Source organism: Zootoca vivipara, chromosome 15, assembly GCF_965207765.1.
Source record: "Zootoca vivipara chromosome 15, rZooViv2.hap1.1, whole genome shotgun sequence".
Lineage (NCBI taxonomy): Eukaryota > Metazoa > Chordata > Lepidosauria > Squamata > Lacertidae > Zootoca > Zootoca vivipara.
The window spans coordinates 19,663,750-19,683,281 of record NC_142598.1 but is presented as its reverse complement, the minus strand read 5'-3'; the positions used below and the strand labels follow the sequence as shown (position 1 = coordinate 19,683,281).

Below are 19,532 nucleotides of genomic sequence, written 5' to 3'. Positions count from 1 at the left end.
GATATTTGCCGAAGTGATTGTGTTGATTTTGGTAGACAGTGTGTGTGTGTGTGTGTGTGTGTGTGTGTGTGTGTGTGTGTGTGTGTGGTATCTGCTGGAGGGGCAACCCCCTCCCCCAACCTTTACATAAATTCCTGCAACAAGATTAAATATTTTATTCTTAAACGGCGAACAGGGTATACATACCAAGCAAGCACTTCAATCTGCCACTTGGAAGCCCTCAAGAAGTGGCAAAGCGACTCCTCCAGGTAGCCTCAGTTTGCACAGCCCTGCGGCCGATCAGTCTGCGCATGAGCTTCAAAGAAACGCTGCCCAAACCGTCTGATTTTATAGATAACCTATGTATCTTGCCAGACTGGCCATGTGCAGATAATCCATCAGCCAACCCCTCCCAATGCCTCACTTTCCCATACATTGCCTCACAAATAAAAATAGGGAGGGTGGAGAGAAATGGTTCTGAAGCTTGCAAGCATGTCGGTACCTTCCATGCCTGCGAAAGCAGAACACTTTTGAGGTTGTGTTGACTGAGGATACGACCTCACAGAGAGGATGAGGTCACACAGGTGATGGTTTCTTTGTCCCACAGGTGTTTGGCTTGTCACCACCTTCACGGCCTGCCTCACCAGTGTCAGCTACCTGTTCCACATCTTGGCCTGCTACAGGTACGGAGATGCTTTGTGCCCTGTGTCTTATTCTGCGAGGATTTCGGGACCCTAGGGGAAGTGGGGGGAAAGAAAGAGCAGCTTGTCCAAGCAGATCTAGGCAGTCAATTTAAGTCCTGGCAAAGTCAAGTCTAGTCCAAATTGTATTTGTATTTTGGGGCACAGCTGACTCTGGCAGCATATAAATAAACTTGACTACACTATTTTCCTAGGAAGCACATGAAACGGCTGTGGGCTGGGCAGAAGCAATTCCTTCCGTTGGTGTTTGTCAGGTTGTCATCTTCTCAAAATGTGGTGAGTTCTCACTTCTCTTCCCCTTCAAGTCTACCCACAGCAGTAACCTATCTTGCAAATACCCGAATCTCTCCTACGTCACCCAGACGTTGTCTGGAAAGGCCTGCCCAGGCTGTTCATTCCATCTTCAGCCCAATTCAAGATGCTAGTGTCTATACAGCCCTGAATAGTCTGGGTCCCAGTTATATAAAGGAGTACCTCTCCTTGTCCTGTGCTGCCTATGAATTGAGATCTGCTGGTGAGTCCCTTTCGGCCGTACCATTGCCTAGTGAAAGCTGGATGGTCAGAATTCAGAACAGGGTCTTCTCGGTGGCGGCACCCTAATTGTAAAACACTCATCCTGTAGAGATTAGGCAGGTGCTGACACCGAGGAACATTTGGCGCCATGAAAAAAGATGTTTTTGCCAAGTCTTTTGAAGTATTGTCTGTTTTAAGTTGGCTGTTGTGGCAAATGAAGGAATATGCAGACAGGTTTTTAATTCAGTTTTGATGTGTTGATTTTCTGTACAGTGGTACCTCGGTTTATGAACACAATTGGTTCCGGAAGTCTGTTCATAAACTGAAGCGTTCATAAACTGAAGCGAACTTTCCCATTGAAAGTAATGGAAAGTGGATTAATCTGTTCCAGATGGGTCCGCGGAGTACTCAACCTGAAGCGTACTTAACCCGAAGTATGAGTGTAATTGGTTCCGGAAGTCTGTTCATAAACTGAAGCGTTCATAAACTGAAGCGAACTTTCCCATTGAAAGTAATGGAAAGTGAATTAATCCGTTCCAGATGGGTCCGCGGCGTTCATAAACCGAAAATTCGTAAACCGAGGTGTTCATAAACCGAGGTTCCACTGTAGAATGATTTGTTACCATTCTATGATGAAGGCTGGAATATAGATCCCATAACTAACCAAACAAAGAAACAAACACATACATACATACATACATACATACATACATACATACATACATACATACAATAATGGCATGCTGGGGTCAGTTTCTTGGTCACATTGACATGTGATGGAACATTGGGAGAATGAGACAGAATGTTTATGACTAGTCCCAAATGTTAGTCTTTTATCACTGCTTAGCTTTGGTATCAATGGCTTCAGCAAGGAAGATGGTCCATAGTAGAAGTTCCAGTGGAGATTTATATACCAGGCTATGTGTATATTCTTATTTTCAATTATACATGTGGGAGCTTATTGTATATAAACGTCTCTCCATTTTTTATTTTATTTTAACATTAACAGGCCGCAATAGCAAGATACTCTGGTTGGCAAATTGCATACATACTATGGGGTACGTGGCTGTCTTTGTTGTGAAATGATGATTGCGGTTGCCCCTTTCTTCCCTTGTTAATTGTTCATTTGTGCTTTTTTTCCTCTAGGGTACCTGATCATCCACATGGTTCAGTGCCTCTTTGGAGTGATGTTCATGTATGGCTTCGTTTTGCCCATCAAGCATGGCCAGGGGATCGAAATGCTCAAAAGTCTGGGAACTGGGATGTAAGTGCCCTGCGTTTTTGTACTGACTGAGGAGGAGGTTGTGAGCCAGGACATTGGTCAGACAGGCATTCACTGGGTGGTCTTGGGCGAGTGATCATCTCTCAGTTTTGCCCACCGCTTCCTACATCCACAAAACATTTATTTCGTTCTCAGGTATTCATTGTGCTTTATCAAAGGCACAGAAAACATAAATAGAAGTGCCCTTTGCAAGCTGTGCTTGTGAACCTGATAGCTGATTTTGGGGGTCAAACATTTGGTTTCCAACCTTCTGATCCTCGCAATCCAAACATTTACCATTTCCCCATCTGGCTGAGCTGCTTCTAGGTGGGTGACTCCTACTGCTACCCAAACACAGAGGCATGCCTGGGGGTTGCTGAAACTGGCTCCCTCAGAGGGCACAGGCCCAAGAAGGGCGTAAATATCAGCTGCCAGACTATGAAGTGTTATGTGCTTATGTGCGCGATGATGTGCTGCTGCTATCATGGCGAGATCAAACATGGGAGATACTTCCTGTCCTTCTCGCACCATGGCACAAAGTTGATTTTTTTTTCCAGGGGGTGGATGGGCTCCAAGACAGCTCCTTGACAAGGGTGCAATGGACCCTAGCTGTGCACATGTCCAAAGATTGCAAGCTGCAAAAAGTGGAATTGTAATTGACTCTTCCTCTTATTGGGAATATTGCCCAGTTTCTATGTGTACATCCTGGTATTTTCCAGCCACCCCAGTGGGTGTGGCATAGCAGATGTGCGAGAGGCCATTTGCAGCTCAGCACAGATCCCCTTGTAGATCCACTGCGTTTCTTGACTCTGCTGGTTTTTAAATCCGTCTTTCAATTATTACTAGCAGTCTGTTGTCGGTGATAGCTGGGAAAGAAATGTACCAATGCATACCCTGACCTTGGCCTTCAGCTCCTTTTATTTGTGTTATAATCTCCTAAAACTGTCACTTCTCTCTGCCTTTTCTGCCTCAGCCTCACACTTGCCGTTGTCATAGGGCTCATGCAACTGCAGATTGCAACAGCTACTGCCTTCTTTCTTCAGCCGAAGATTTTGCTGACTGACAAGCAAAAGCCTTTGGCTCTTGATAACAGGTCAGTGCAATGAAGTTGGGTGGCCAATGGGGTTTGTTTTTTTGACCAGGGGAGGGCTCTTAACATTTGATCCAACTTGCACAACCGACACCTATGCTGGTACTGATGATGAGTTTCTGCTTATCATGCCATTGTTAAAGGCGCTGGAGCCGTGCTAGAAAAAAGCTGGCGTTTCTACTTGGGAAAAATATACTTCCCATTGTTCAAGTTCATGATAGAAAAATCTGTTCCAGTCGAAGCTGTGCAAGGCAAGAAATGTTTGCTGCCTCTATTTGATGGAGGAAAAGTGTAACCAAAGTGTTTGCTGGGAGAAAATACTAGTCAGGGTTCTCGTAAGGACATTGTTGTCTGTCTTGAACAAGAACACAACAGCAACAGGAAAGTCCTGTGGCCACCCAGAAACATTGTCTGGTGCTACCTAGTGGTTAAAACTTTATAATAGGTAAAGAAGGGTAAAGGACCCCTGGACGGTTAAGTCCAGTCAAAGGAGACTATGGGGTTGCGGCGCTCATCTCGCTTTCAGGCCGAGGGAGCCGGTGTTTGTCCACAGACAGCTTTCCGGGTCATGTGGCCAGCATGACTAAGCTGCTTCTGGCTCAATGGTATATCGTGACAGAAACCAGAGTGCACAGAATATGCCGTTTACATTCCTGCCACAGCGGTACCTATTTATCTACTTGCACTGGCGTGTTTTCAAACTGCGAGGTTGGCAGGAGGTGAGACAGAGCAACCGGAGCTCACCCTGCTGCGGGGATTCAAACTGCCGACCAAGAGGCTCAGTGGTTTAGACCACAGCGCCACCCGCGTATTATAACTTTATAAAAGTGCCATCCTCACAAGGGAATTTGCACAAGAGAAGGTCTAGAAAACACACATGGTGCCACAACTATGACATAGTGAATTGGGAAGAACCGAAGGCGAGATGCGAGGGGGTGTCAATTTTGGCTTCGCACAGGGTGCTGCTGAAATTTGAAAGGCCAAAGTCTGCCCCTGTATCCAGCTAACCTCCCCTCAGAGAAGAAGAAGAAGAAGAAGAAGAAGAAGAAGAAGAAGAAGAAGAAGAAGAAGAAGAGGAGGAGGAGGAGGAGGAGGAGGAGAAGGAGGAGGAGGAGGAGGAGGTGGAGGAGTTTGGATTTGATATCCCGCTTTATCACTACCTGAAGGAGTCTCAAAGCGGCTAACATTCTCCTTTCCCTTCCTCCCCCACGACAAACACTCTGTGAGGTGAGTGGGGCTGAGAGACTTCAGAGAAGTGTGACTAGCCCAAGGTCACCCAGCAGCTGCATGTGGAGGAGCGGGGAAGTGAACCCGGTTCCCCAGATTACGAGTCCACCGCTCTTAACCACTACACCACACCACACAGAGCAGACCAACTGAAAGGAATGGACTAAAGGTAGTCATGTCCATTAATTCCAATGGGCTTACTCTGAGTATGACTAGACCCGGAGCCCATCCGTACAGTACCTGTGACTTGCTTTTGATTCCCACGCGTACCTGTAGCTGGAAGCCTGAAAGCTAGAAGCAGTTTGATTCAATTTACACTTGATGCTGCCTCCTTGAGTGCGTATAGTACTGTGACTCTCCTACGGCGATTTGTCCTTTTTTCCAGGAAAGCTTTCCACAATTTCAACTACTTCTTGTTCTTCTACAACGTGGTGCTGGGCCTGGGGGCCTGCCTGTTCCGTCTGCTGTGCAGTGTCACCGTGGGAGCCTGGCTGATTGCTCGGATAGACAGGACAATCATGCCGAAAGGCTATGAAGCTGCTGACCTGGGTAAGGCCTGGACTATCTCTCTCTCCCTCCCTCCCCCTGCCTCTCTCGGGCCATAAGGCTGGAAAGTTCTCAAACATACAGTAGCTGACTTTCAAAAAAGAAGCAAGTGAACAAATTCAAAGCCCACAGGGAAGCCCACAATGAAGACTGCATGATTTTATCAGCTTAATAGCTAAATTAATCAACTCAAACTTCAGTTGATTAACAAGTGATGACTAGGTTTAAGCAGTCAGCCATCCAGGTTACCTATTGATGGACAGTACCAGTTGTTTTCTGCAACTGTCCCGTGATAATTGCCCTTTAGCTTGTTCACACGTTCTGCTGAACATGGGCGCAAGCTGTTGTTAACTGTTTGTGATCTGAAGTATCTGAAGAAGTGTGCATGCACACGAAAGCTCATACCAGGGGTCCCCAAACTAAGGCCCGGGGGCCGGATGCGGCCCAATCGCCTTCTAAATCCGGCCCGCAGATGGTCCGGGAATCAGCATGTTTTTACATGAGTAGAATGTGTCATTTTATTTAAAACGCATCTCTGGGTTATTTGTAGGGCATAGGAATTTGTTCATTATTTTTTTCAAAATATAGTCCGGCCCACCACATGGTCTGAGGGACGGTGGACCGGCCCACAGCTGAAATAGGTTGCTGATCCCTGGCTCATACCAATGACAAACTTAGTTGGTCTCTAAGGTGCTACTGGAAGGAATTTTTTTTTATTTTGTGTTAAATAGACACCTTACACAGGACTTGAAGAATCTTCTCACCTGTCAGTTTGACAACAGTTGATAAGTATTATTCATATATATGTTAATAAATACAATGCATTTCTCTCCCTTGAGCCCAAGAGAGGGTTTAGCCCTTTTTGTTTTCAAAACTCCATCCATCATAGCATAAGTTATTAATCCATAGCTTGCCTGTCCTCACAAACTGCTCCAAATAGCATCTCCTTGAAGTCACCACTCACCCAGGTTCTCAGTCAAAGAAACAGCTAACAGAATAACCAACCAACTCCAAACTGCCACCTCCTTTCCCCAATACCATTTATTCTTTGTGAAATAAGAATGCTTTGGTTTAAGAACGGACTTCCAAAACGGATTAAATTAGTACACCAAGGTACCACTGTACTAATAAGTAAAACCAGTTTGCATGCAAGTGACATGATATAGGGAAATCCAACCAGATGGGCGGAGTATAAATAATAATAATAATAATAATAATAATAATAATAATAATAATAATATAAAAATAAATAAATTATTATTATTATTTATTCATTTATATACTGCTGAATGCTGCCCCCCAAAAGCTTCTAATTGGTTTGCTAGTAAAGAAAGAAAGAAAAAACCACACCCAGCTACACAAGCATTTTAACTTTAAATATATGTTGCTGTTTTTATAAAGAAAAGTGCTCTTGGGGGTAGCTCAGTTGGTTAGAGCATGGTGCTGATAATACCCAAGGTCACAGGTTCGATCTTCATATGGGACAGCTGCATATTCCTGCAGGGGGTTGGACTAGATGATCCTCAGGGTCCCTTCCAACTCTACAATTCTATAATTCTATAAATACATTTACCAGGCAAATGCAATGCAAATACGAACAGCTGTCTCTACACATGTGGAAGTGTTTTTGTGAAAGAGTGCACGCATGCTGCTTTGTTTAGCCCAACTGCTGTGTAATAGTAATAATAATTTTATTATTTATACCCCACCCATCTGGGTGGGTTTCCCCAGCCACTCTGGGCAGCTTCCAGCCCATATAAAAACATAATAAAATGTCAAAGATGGAAAACTTCCTGATACAGGGTTGTCCTCAGATGTCTTCTAAATACTACTACTACTACTAAGAATAATTATTATATAATACATAATATAACAGGTATGCATATTTGCAAAGGTATGCATTATAATAACAGATGGGCAGTTCCTCACTTGTTGAATATTACATGTGAATAACGGTGCAAGCATGCAGGTCAGGGGTTGTGTGCACAGATTGTACACACATCGGATGCAACAAAAAGGTGCCTCTTATTTTTGTCTTTCTTCTCATCTTATTAAAACGTTATTATTTATTTCCTTTGCGATTGCTTCCCATGAAGGATCCCAAAGTAATTCGCAGCATGATAAAAATATAGAGAGAAATGGCATAGATCAAAACATTTGCATATATAAAAACAATTCAGCACACAGATTAAATGAGAATACACATATATTCCCTCGCTGCGAGAAGCCAAGTTACAGGGAACCAGACAGAGGGCCTTCTCGGAAGTGGCACCCGCCCTGTGGAACGCCCTCCCACCAGAGGTCAAAAAGAAAAATAACTACCAGACTTTTAGAGGACATCTGAAGGCAGCCCTGTTTAGGGAAGCTTTTAATCTTTAAGAAATTAGTGTATTCCAATATTTATGTTGGAAGTCGCCCAGAGTGGCTGGGGAAACCCAGCCAGATGGGCGGGGTATAAATAATAAATTATTATTATTATTATTATTATTATTATTATTATTATTATTATTATTATTATTCAAATGGGACAAAACGTTGGCCATGAAAGTTGCTAGAGTTGTCCTCCTTTAAGGATCAGCCCCTCCCTCAGTCTGTAGCGGGTGGGGAGGGGGCAAGATGCATTCTTGTGCAAACAGGGTATCTGGTGAGATCAATATTGTATTTAGGACAAGGACCCAGGTGGCGCTGTGGTTAAACCACTGAGCCTAGGGCTTGCTGATCAGAAGGTCGGCGGTTCGAATCCCTGTGACGGGGTGAGCTCCCGTTGCTTGGTCCCAGCTCCTGCCAACCTAGCAGTTCAAAAGCACGTCAAAATACAAGTAGATAAATAGGAACCGCTACAGCAGGAAGGTAAACGGCGTTTCCATGTGCTGCTCTGGTTTGCCAGAAGCGGCTTTGTCATGCTGGCCACATGACCTGGAAGCTGTGTGCCGGCTCCTTCGGCCAATAATGCGAGATGAGCGTGCAACCCCAGAGTCGGTCACGACTGGACCTAATGGTCAGGGGTCCCTTTACCTTTACCTATACCTTCCCATGCATCTTTAACTTTTCAACCCTTTGGTGGACTAACATCCTACATCCTTTTAAATGTGCTTGTGGGAGGTGGCTTGTTTTTGTATTTATTTATGTTGTGAACTATGGATAAAGGGTTTACAAATTCCCATGTGCTCAGTAGGGGTGTCCAAATCTCTCGATTTTAGTTTTTATTTTCAGTTTTCCCTTCTTAAGTTCATTTTTTTGTGTGTGTATACTTTTTATTAATTTTCCTCTTTTATAATTTAAAATATTCATTAAACAACCTTAAAATGTCAATGACTTCCTTTCTTCTCTTTCCATGGTTCATTTTGCCTACCATGAATCCCTCCATATTTTACGTAAACTATACTGTTCAGTATTCCATTATTACATCCATCAAAACTTGTTTACACTGCCAACGTTTTCAAGTGTACACAATTCCCACCCCCATATATTCAATAAACATTTCCCAATCTTCTTTAAATGTATGTTCTCCTTGTTGTCTTATTCTATATGTGAGGTCTGCAAACTGCACATATTCCATTGGTTTAAGTTGCCATTCTTCTTTAGTTGGGATCTCGCTCCTTTTCCATTTTGGGGCTAACAGAACATGGGCTGCAGTAGTGGCATACATTGTTGTTATTGTTGTTTAGTCGTTTAGTCGTGTCCGACCCTTCGTGACCCCATGGACCAGAGCACGCCAGGCACTCCTGTCTTCCACTGCCTCCCGCAGTTTGGTCAAACCCATGTTCGTAGCTTCGAGAACACTGTCCAACCATCTCGTCCTCTGCTGTCCCCTTCTCCTAGTGCCCTCAATCTTTCCCAACCTCAGGGTCTTTTCCAGGGAGTCTTCTCTTCTCATGAGGTGGCCAAAGTATTGGAGCCTCAGCTTCATGATCTGTCCTTCCAGTGAGCACTCAGGGCTGATTTCCTTCAGAATGGATAGGTTTGATCTTCTTGCAGTCCATGGGACTCTCAAGAGTCTCCTCCAGCACCATAATTCAAAAGCATCAATTCTTCGGCGATCAGCCTTCTTTATGGCATACATAAAGTGGCATACATAAATAACCTTTTTTTGACATGCACTGAATTTTGACATGCACTGAATTTCTCCCTCACTATGATTTGACTTCAGGATTCAGAACATGGATTGGGATGCTCTTTATGGACCACTACCACATGAATCCCACCCTCGTCTGTTTTTGCCACCTTCTCGTGGTCCAAACGAGAGAGAGACAACAGCAGAGAACCCCCAACTACCATCATTTCACCAATGCAACAGTAACAGGTACGCTCTAGTCGGGCTGTTACAAATGTATACACGTTATCAGTAAATATTAGGAATATAGTCAACGTTGCCATTTACCAATACTTGCTACACTGGTACCTTTTTTTTATAATTATTTATTAAATTTTCCAGAATAAACACATTTAAAACATTATACAAAACAAACAAACACACAAACAAACATTCAAAAATACATACATCCCAAAAAACATGCTCCGCCGAGCTTGACTTCCCTCCCTCCCCTCAAAAGGTTTTCTAATCAGTTCTTATCTCGCAGTTCCTTTGTATCTAGTCTTTAAGGTCAATTCGTAGGATTTATTTCACGCCTGCAAGTGTCTTTAAACCTTTACAGTTCATTTCCATATAGTCCACAAATTTACTCCAATCCCTTAGAAACCTTGTCTCCCTCTGGTTTCGAATCCTGCTAGTCAGTCTCGCTAATTCTGCATATTCAATCATCTTTGTCTGCCAGTCTCCAATTGTCGGTAAGTCCTGGGTCTTCCATTTTTGGGCTAATAATGTCCTCGCCGCGGTTGTCGCATACAAAAAAGGGTACTGTCCTCCCTAGTTATCTCTTGGCCTATCAGTCCTAACAGAAAGGCCTCTGGTCTTTTGGGAAAGGTATACTTAAATATCTTTTTCAGTTCGTTATATATCATTTCCCAATATCCTTTAACCTTTTCACATTTCCACCACATATGATAAAAGTCCCCTTCCTTTTCATTACATTTCCAGCACATTCTGTTACTCATTCTATACATTTTTGCTAATTTCACTGGAGTTAAGTGCCATCTATACATCATCTTCCAAACATTCTCTTTCAAAGCAGTACATGCTGTAAATTTTATTGTTTGGTTCCATAATTTCAACCACGCATCATATTCAATATTATGCCCAAAATCCTTAGCCCATTTTATCATTACCTCTTTCGTCAACTCATCTTTAGTATACCACTCTACCAGCAAGTTATACATTTTGGACAACAATTTTATTCTGCCCCCTAGCAACTCTGTTTGAAATTTGGACCTTCTCTCCTCAAAACCAATTTTTTTATCTTTCACAAATACATCATTAATTTGATGATATTGCAACCAACTCGTCAAATATACTTTCACCTCTTCATACGGTTTCAGTTTCCAACCTTGTTCCGATTGTCTTAGAAAATTTTCATATGTTGGTCTCTCGCCTTCCATATTCACTTTTTTCACTATGATCACTTCCATTGGTGAGATCCACCATGGCGTCTTGGTCTCTAACAAGGCTTTATTTCTTTCCCATACTTCAAATAACGATCTTCTTATAACATGGTTCGTAAATCCTTTATGGGTTTTTTTCTTATCATACCATAGATATGAATGCCAACCTGCTCTGTTGTCAAATCCCTCCAAGTCCAACAAGTCCGTATTTTCCAATGTTATCCATTCTTTTATCCAGCAGAGACATGACGCTTCAAAGTATAATTTCAAGTCCGGCATGGAGAATCCGCCTCTTTCTGTCTTGTCTACCAATATTTTATATTTTATTCTTGGTTTCTTCCCCTGCCAGACAAATCTTTGTAAATCTTTTTGCCATTCTTTGAATTGTCTTGTCCCCTTTATAATAGGTATTGTTTGAAACAAGAATAACATTTTGGGCAATACGTTCATCTTTACAGCTGCAATTCTACCAAGGAATGACAACTTCCTCCTATTCCATATCTCTAAATCTTTCTTTATTTCTTTCCATACCAATTCATAATTGTCATTAAACAGATTTATATTTTTGGTTGTCATCCATATTCCAAGGTATTGTACCTTTTTTACAATCGCAATACCATGTCTTTGCTGCAAATCTTCCTTCTCTTCTTTACCAAAAATTTTTATCATCATTTTCGTCTTTTGTTTATTCATTTTAAATCCTGCCAATTGTCCAAATTCTTCAATCACTTCTATCACTTCAGCAACACTTTCTTTGGGGTTCTCTAATGTTACAACTACATCATCTGCAAATGCTTTCAGTTTGAATTCTTTCGCACCTAATTTAATTCCTTTGATGGATTGTTTTTCTCTAATTCTGTTTAGTAGCACTTCCAAGACCGTAATGAACAATAACGGAGACAATGGGCAGCCCTGTCTGGTCCCCTTTGTGATTTCAAATTCATCTGTCAAAACATTATTTACTATCAATTTTGCTCTTTGTTCCGAATATATTGCTTCAATCCCATTCAGGAAACATCCCCCTACCTTCATCTTTTCCAGGTTCTTTTTCATAAAATGCCAAGATAAATTATCAAAAGCTTTCTCTGCATCAATGAACATCAGCGCCGCAGGTTTATCTATTCTAACCTCCAAAAATTCTATCACATCTATAATATGTCTTACATTATCTTTTAATTGTCGGTTAGGTAGAAAACCTGCTTGGTCTTTATGAATCAAGTCCTTCAAGATCTCTTTCAATCTTGTTGCCATTATATCTGCAAAAAGCTTATAATCATTATTCAATAATGAAATTGGTCTATAATTTTTTACATCTAAACCATCTGAACCTTGCTTCGGTATCAAAGTTATATAAGCTTCTTTCCATGTGTTTGGGGTCTTTCCTCCTTGAAGTATATTATTCATTACTTCCACTAATACAGGGGTCAACTGTCCATTCAATACTTTATAATATTTTGCCGATAGTCCATCCGGTCCTGGCGCTTTTCCTTGCTTCATCTTCTTTATCGCATTCTGGATTTCTTGTGCAGTTATTGAGGCATTTAATTTATTCTTCTCTTTTTCCATAATTTGCTTTAACTTATATTTCTCCAGATATTCATTTATCTTTCTAGCATCTTCTTTTCCTTTACTATACAGGCTTTTATAATAATTTTGAAAGGCCCTTCTAATTTCTTTTGGATCTTCAATTATTTCTTCCCGAACTTTAATTTTATTTATTATATTTTGATTTTGTCTTTTCCTCAATTGCCAGGCCAACCATTTCCCTGTTTTATTTGCCGATTCAAAATTCTTTTGTTTCATCTGCTTTATCTTCCACTCTATTTCCTGATTCACCAACATGGAGAATTGTGTTTGCAACATCTTTATATTATTCTTAATTTGCTGATCGTACGGTTTGTCGATCAGCCTCTTCTCATTCTCCATGAGGTGTCTCAGAATTTCTTCTTTCTTCTTTTCTTTATTTCTCTTTAAATAACTATTTTTTTGTATTAGATAGCCTCTCATTACTGCTTTGCTTGCGTCCCATACTATATCTATTCCAGTTTCTTTATGCAAATTCCAATGGAAATAATCCTTCAAGATTTCTTTTGCTTTTTCCACAGTTTCTTTATTTTCCAACACTTCTTCATTCATTCTCCATCTAAAGGAATTCTGTTCTTTCCCTCTCATTTCCAAAAATACTGGATTGTGGTCCGACAATGTTCGTGGCGTTATTTCACTTTTTGTTGTCCTGGGTACTAATTCTTTAGAAATCCACATATGATCAATTCTTCCCGAACTTTGATTTGGTTCTGAAAAAAAGGTAAATTGTTTCGTCGTCGGGTGTTTCACTCTCCATACATCTACTAGCCCCAGGTTTTCCATAAGTTCAAAGAACGATTTAGGTAATTTTCCATCATGCTTCCTCTTTTTTGTTCTGTCCAATTCAGGTATCGCCACTCCATTAAAATCACCTAACAAGATAATCTTTTGATCCATGTATTCCATTAGATCTTCCTCCAACTTCTTAAAGAATTCTGCCTTGTTTTCATTCGGTGCGTAAATTCCAACCAAAAACATTTTTTCTCCATAAAATGTTATCTGCACAACGATCACTCTTCCCTCTTCGTCTCTCGAGATCAATTTCGGATCCAATTTCTCTTTCACATAAAAAACTACTCCTCTCTTTTTATTAGCAATTGAATTTATAAACTCTTTTCCTAATCCTTTATTGATTAAAATATGACTATGCTTCTTCACTACATGAGTTTCTTGCAAACAAATCACATCCAGACTCCTTTTCTTCAAAATATGTTCGATCTTGTTTCTTTTCTTCTTATCATTTAGTCCATTTACATTCCATGACAACACCTTGAGTGCCATGTTCAAATTCTGTTACAAGATCTGGTTTAGTCTTGGATGGGTATTTTATTACTATCTTTATCCTCTTCCTCCTCCTCCTCTGGTTTAGATTCTTCCCCCGATTCTCCTTCTTCTTTATCTTCTTCCTCTTCTTCTCTCTTTTTCTCTTTTTTCTTCCTTGGTCTAACGTCTTCTTCTTCTTCCTCCGTCTCTGCAGCCAAAATTGCTAAACTTGGTTCCAACGGCCCCAGGAACTTCTCATATTTCCTTAGAAATTTCCCGATGTCTGACATACTCGTCAATATGTGTTTCTTCTCTTTGTAGTAGAACATTATTCCTTCGGGATATTCCCACTTATGTTGTACTCCGTTCTTCCTCAGTAGAGACACCATTGATTTATACGCGTCCCGTTTGCGAAGGAACCTTCCCGGTATTTCTTTAAAGACGATTATGGGTCTTCCTCCGATAATTAACTTGTTAGTAAAACTTAATCTCAGAATCTCATTCTTCATTTCCATTGAATTGAAGATCACCAAACAATCTCCTGGTGCTTTTCTTGCTCTGGCTTTGGCCGATTTTACTCTGATCCTAAATGCAGTGACAATGGAGTTACTCACTTCTTCATCTGTTTTCTCCATCCATTTCGCTAGTTCTGCGGTGATTTTTGCTTTAATGTCCTCATCTTGTTCCTCTGGTATACCTCTTAATTTCAGATTTAATTGTTTTTGTTTCATTTCCATCATTGCCAAATTATCCAACATCTGTTCATGGGCCTTATCTAATTTATCAACTTTTTCTTTCACCTTATCCGATTGTTTCTTGACATCTCTAATTTCTTTCTGATTTTTCTTCACCGCTTCATCAGTTACTTTGGATCTCACTGTTAAATCCTTTATTTTTGTTGTGAGGTCCCCCACTGCCCCTTCCACCTTTTCAAATTTTTTATCTAGATTATCCTGTACTTCCCCTAACTTCTTTTCCATGCGTTTCTCATTTTGTCTTAATTCATCTTTAATTTTCTGCCATAAAACGTCCAGATCCTTGACTTCTTCTTGCTTTGATCCTCTTCTCTCTGATGGTGTTGCCGATCCTTTTTTCCCATCTTTAATCTCTTTTCCTGCCATTTTTCAAATTATATGGTACCTTGGTTTTCTAATGTAATCCATTCCGGAAGACTGTTCCGAGTTCTGAAACGTTCAAAAACGGAGGTGCAAAGGGCGGCCTGCAAATTTAATAGAGAAAATTGGGGGAAAAAATAACATATACACTCAGCAGAAGCCGTTTGACTTCGGAAGTGTGTTCAAAATCAGAAGCATTTACACTTCTGGGTTCACGGCATTTGAGTTCCGAAACATTCGTCAACGGAGACGTTCAAAACCGAGGTAGCGCTGTATTGTTTTAGGATGCCAGTAAGTCGTGTAAGCAAATTCTGACATTTACTAGCAAATCTCAAAACCCCATAAGTGCCTTAGGATCAAATCTCACCATCTGTCCTGCTCTCTGCTGGCAGATGTGGGCACTGCAGTGATATGGCCCATCTATGAAATGTTCAGGTTAGGAAATATTGCTGACACCCAGCTCTACCTCTCTTTCAAATCAGAACCAGTGAAGGCGGTGAAGGTCCTATGTGAGTGCCTGGAGCGGTTGGAGGATGGATGGCGGCTAACAGATTGAGGTTGAATCCTGACAAGACAGAAGTACTGTTCGTGGGGGAGAGGAGGCGGGCAGGTGTGGAAGATTCCCTGGTTCTGAATGGGGTAACTGTGCCCCTGAAAGACCAGGTGCGCAGCCTGGGAGTCATTTTGGACTCACAGCTGTCCATGGAGGCGCAGGTCAATTCTGTGTCCAGGGCAGCTGTCTACCAGCTCCATCTGGTACGCAGGCTGAGACCCTACCTGCCTGCAGACTGTCTAGCCAGAGTGGTGCATCCTCTTGTTATCTCCCGCTTGGACTACTGCAATGCGCTCTACGCGGGGCTACCTTTGAAGGTGACTCGGAAACTACAACTAATCCAGAATGCGGCAGCTAGACTGGTGACTGGGAGCGGCCGCCGAGACCACATAACACCGGTCTTGAAAGATCTACATTGGCCCCAGTACGTTTCCGAGCACAATTCAAAGTGTTGGTGCTGACCTTTAAAGCCCTAAATGGCCTCGGTCCAGTATACCTGAAAGAGCGTCTCCACCTCCATCATTCTGCCCGGACACTGAGGTCCAGCACCGAGGGCCTTCTGGCGGTTCCCTCGTTGCAAGAAGCCAAGTTGCAGGGAACTAGGCAGAGGGCCTTCTCGGTGGTGGCGCCTGCCCTGTGGAATGCCCTCCCAACAGATGTCAAAAGGGAAAACAACTACCAGACTTTTAGAAGACATCTGAAGGCAGCCCTGTTCAGGGAGGCTTTTAATGTTTAATAGATTATTGTGTTTTATTCTTCTGTTGAAAGCCGCCCAGAGTGGCTGGGGAGACCCGGCCAGATGGGCGGGGTATAAATAATAAATTATTATTATTATTATTATTATTATTATTATTATTATTATTATTATTCTCACAAGTGTGCAGATGGCAGTGTGTGTGTTTGTGTGTGTGGATGCCTGGCTCGTCCCACAGGTGAAACCAGTATACTCGTTTTTTGGGGGTTTTTTTTGAAGTGGCAACCACGTTAATGAAGCTTCTTCCACCTGGTGTCTGTGCCTTGAAGGAGAAGGGATTTGGGCCATGTGGTCAAGGAGCATATTAGAAATTAGGCACTGATGCCTTATTTCCTTTTAGATTTCAGGGTTTCCAACAAAGCCAGGACCAGATGGCTGCTCTCGTACACTCTTCTAAATAACCCCAGCCTCTCGGCATTCAGGAAGTCAAAATGAGGGTCCTCTCCTACAAATGCGTTGCTAATTTCCCCCACTACAGATGCAACGGGACTGAAATGAACCTCACTGAGACTGCATTGCCACATTCCTCATATGCAACTTCCTAATACTGTATTGTATCAGACCATTGGCCCATCAAGCTGAGCCTATGTACTACGATTGGCTGCCGGTCTACTCCAGTTCTGCCACCTGGGACCCTCTTAACAGAAGAGACTCTAGCGATTGAATCTGGGACCTTCTGCTTGCCAAGGAAAAACTCTGCTATTGAGCTCTAACCGTGAACTTGAGCTTGCTATTTGAGATGGTCTGGAGAACTGCTACCGGTAGCCCAGATGTCTCTGTGTCTGCATGATGTGGAAGATCATAGAATCATAGAATCATAGAGTTGGAAGAGACCACAAGGGCCATCCAGTCCAACCCCCTGCCAAGCAGGAAACACCATAAAAAAAAAGATACCTGAATAGTACCTCATTTGCTGGCTTTCATCATGCTTCCGGCATTTTTCTGCTATTTCATTGGTAGGTCTCCAGTGAAGCCCATCTCTGGGTGATTTTGGGCAGAGATGAATCTAACTGCTGGAAATGTAGACAAAAGGCCTCTGATATGTCCATCCTTCCCCAGTGGGAAAATGTACCACAGCTGCATCTTCAAAATTCACATGATAGCACTGTGGTCACACTGGTGATGTCATAACACACACACCAATGAGGTCATAGTTACTGTATCCAGACATCAGAAAGGCCACAGCTCAGTAACCCTGATGCCCATATATGTTTGGAAATCATCCGGTTTTAATTTTTACTGCTGGTAACACTTTGTAATTCAAAATGAGTATACAGAAATATTGACAATTTGAACATTGCAAAAACTAGTAAAATACTTTCGCGCAAATCAATACGGCTTGTTTAAATGTGACGAAAACGAGAAAGATGTTATTTCATGAGCAGTAGTTGTCCTAGTATGGGGTATGTTTTTGCTGGTGCTCCTCGGCAGGTACCGCAAACACTCAGCTTTATTTTTATTACTTTTTATTATTTACAAAGGCAAGTCTTTAGCCTTCCTAGAAAGGGCTTCATATGCCAGCTGCACCATTTCCTTCATTCGGTGCGGGAATTTTATTTTCAGTATAAACAGGACTCTGTTTTTGAACCTGTACACACACCACTTTTAATTTTTCCCAGGTGTGGAGGTGAGGAAAAAGAATAACTGGGACATTCTGGGAGCAAATCAGAAACTGGGTTGGCTTCTGTAATTCTGGGACTGTCCTTGGAAAACTGATCACTTGGAGGGTATGGGACTGAACTACAAGTTATATGGAGTTCTGTATAACTTCCCATCTCCCTTTAAGAGTGTGTGTGTGTGGGGGGGGGGTAGCTAATGATGCTGCAATCAGGCATAGAGAAAGCAGGTGGGGAGGGGTGGTTAACCCTTTTCTTGCTGCCAGTTTCAACTCTCAATAGTCGCCCCTTTATCTGCTGCTTCTCTGTGGGGGAAAAAGGACAGGTTTTGTGTCTTTCCTGCGGGAAGGCCACAGAGGGAGAGAGTGTCCATATTGCAATTTGGGATTAAAGGTGGGTCTGGAATCTGAGAAGGTTACTGACTGCTTTGTAGGGGGTTGGAACAGATGACCCTTAGGGTCCCTTCCAAGTCTACAGTTCTGTGATTCTTCGACTTTTGCCCTGTGCATTTTGAGATCTCTTCACCAAGGGCAGATCGAGAATATCTATCTTCACACTGAGAGCCAGTGCGGCATAACAGTTAGAGTGCTGGACTATGAACTTGGGAGACCAGTGGCAGTGAATCCCAAGTCAGCCATGAAGCTCACTGGGTGACCTTCAGCCAGTCACCATCTCATAGCTTAACCTACCTCACAGGGCTGTTGCGAGGATGAAATGGAGTGCATAGCTGCCAAGTTTTCCCATTTCTCACGAGGAAGCCTATTCAGCATAAGGGAATTTCCCTTTAAAAAAGGGAGAACTTGGCAGCTATGATGGGGTGTCTTATTAAAAAATGGTGCTAGTCGGAATCACGTTGAGAATGAGAACCATAAAGTGCATTTTGGACCACATATTTAATTTCAAGGGGCACAAGATTCCAGACTGCAGTTCTTCTTGAGCTGCTAAGAACTCAGAGGAGCTTTGCCTGAATTTAGGGCTGCAACCTTAGGCACCCATACCTAGGAGTAGGTTCCATTGAATTCAATGGCACTTCTGAGTCAATATGCATAGGAATAAGGTTGTTAGTTCATTTAGGATTGGGGCCTTAGGCTAAAGGGTGATATCTGTTGCATGCTCATAACATTCATACACAATACAAAATGAAACGAAAACGAAAACCAGAACTTAAAAACATTACAAAATTATTATTGTAGTTATTTCTTTTCTTCCCCTCCCCTTTTCATGTCTTATTTTACTCTGTGTACACACACATATGTGTGTGGGCATTTGTATAAATTTGCGTGTGTGTATAATTGTAATCTTTAAATCTTTCCGCAGTATAAAGAATACATAAACTATTAAGGTTGAAATCCTTGTTTGATGGGAGATATTTACTTGGGAGTAAGCACCAATGGATTTACTTCTGAGTAAACAATCCATAGGCTTGGGCTGTATGACTGCACATTTACTTGACAGTAAGTTCCACTGAACTCAGCCTTACTTCTGAGTAAACAGTGCATAGGACTGAGCTTTCCCTTCACTGATACACAATGGAGGCAGAGTCATTAGTGCCAGACAGGAAATGACCGTCACAGAGTCAACCCACCCTCTTTCTCAAGAAGAGCCACCGATCCTACGCAACCCCTTACCTGCTGTGGTGGGGGCATTTCTGATTGCTTTCTTGAGCTGTCACTCAAGCGTGGTCTGCCTTTTGATGACATCATCACAGGTATATAAAGAAGAGCTCTGCAAGAGAAGGTTTGGAAGGTGGGTCTTGGGTATTTTGTGGTAAGTTAACATGTTTGTATGTTGACTTTTGGAGTCCTTAACTAGTTCTCTGTGTGCTTTGGTG

General features: G+C 42.1%; 1 protein-coding gene across 4 annotated transcripts in view; it reads left to right on the top strand.

Annotated features, from left to right (window-relative positions):
- Window positions 1-19,289, top strand: part of LOC118075204 (stimulated by retinoic acid gene 6 protein-like) — a 36,489-nt gene extending 17,200 nt beyond the window's left edge. For 2 of the 4 annotated variants that reach the window (XM_035097084.3, XM_088659045.1), the window contains 8 exons: window positions 587-662; window positions 875-956; window positions 2,203-2,251; window positions 2,340-2,457; window positions 3,428-3,547; window positions 5,157-5,320; window positions 9,468-9,620; window positions 16,426-19,272. In XM_035097084.3, the coding sequence (XP_034952975.1) occupies window positions 587-662; window positions 875-956; window positions 2,203-2,251; window positions 2,340-2,457; window positions 3,428-3,547; window positions 5,157-5,320; window positions 9,468-9,620; window positions 16,426-16,520 (857 nt within the window). In that variant the 3' untranslated portion in view covers window positions 16,521-19,272. Of the gene's footprint in view, window positions 1-586; window positions 663-874; window positions 957-2,202; window positions 2,252-2,339; window positions 2,458-3,427; window positions 3,548-5,156; window positions 5,321-9,467; window positions 9,621-16,425 lie in introns of all 4 variants that reach the window. The other 2 variants (XM_088659044.1, XM_088659043.1) reach the window with 2 other exon arrangements.
- The last annotated feature ends 243 nt before the right edge of the window (window positions 19,290-19,532 follow it).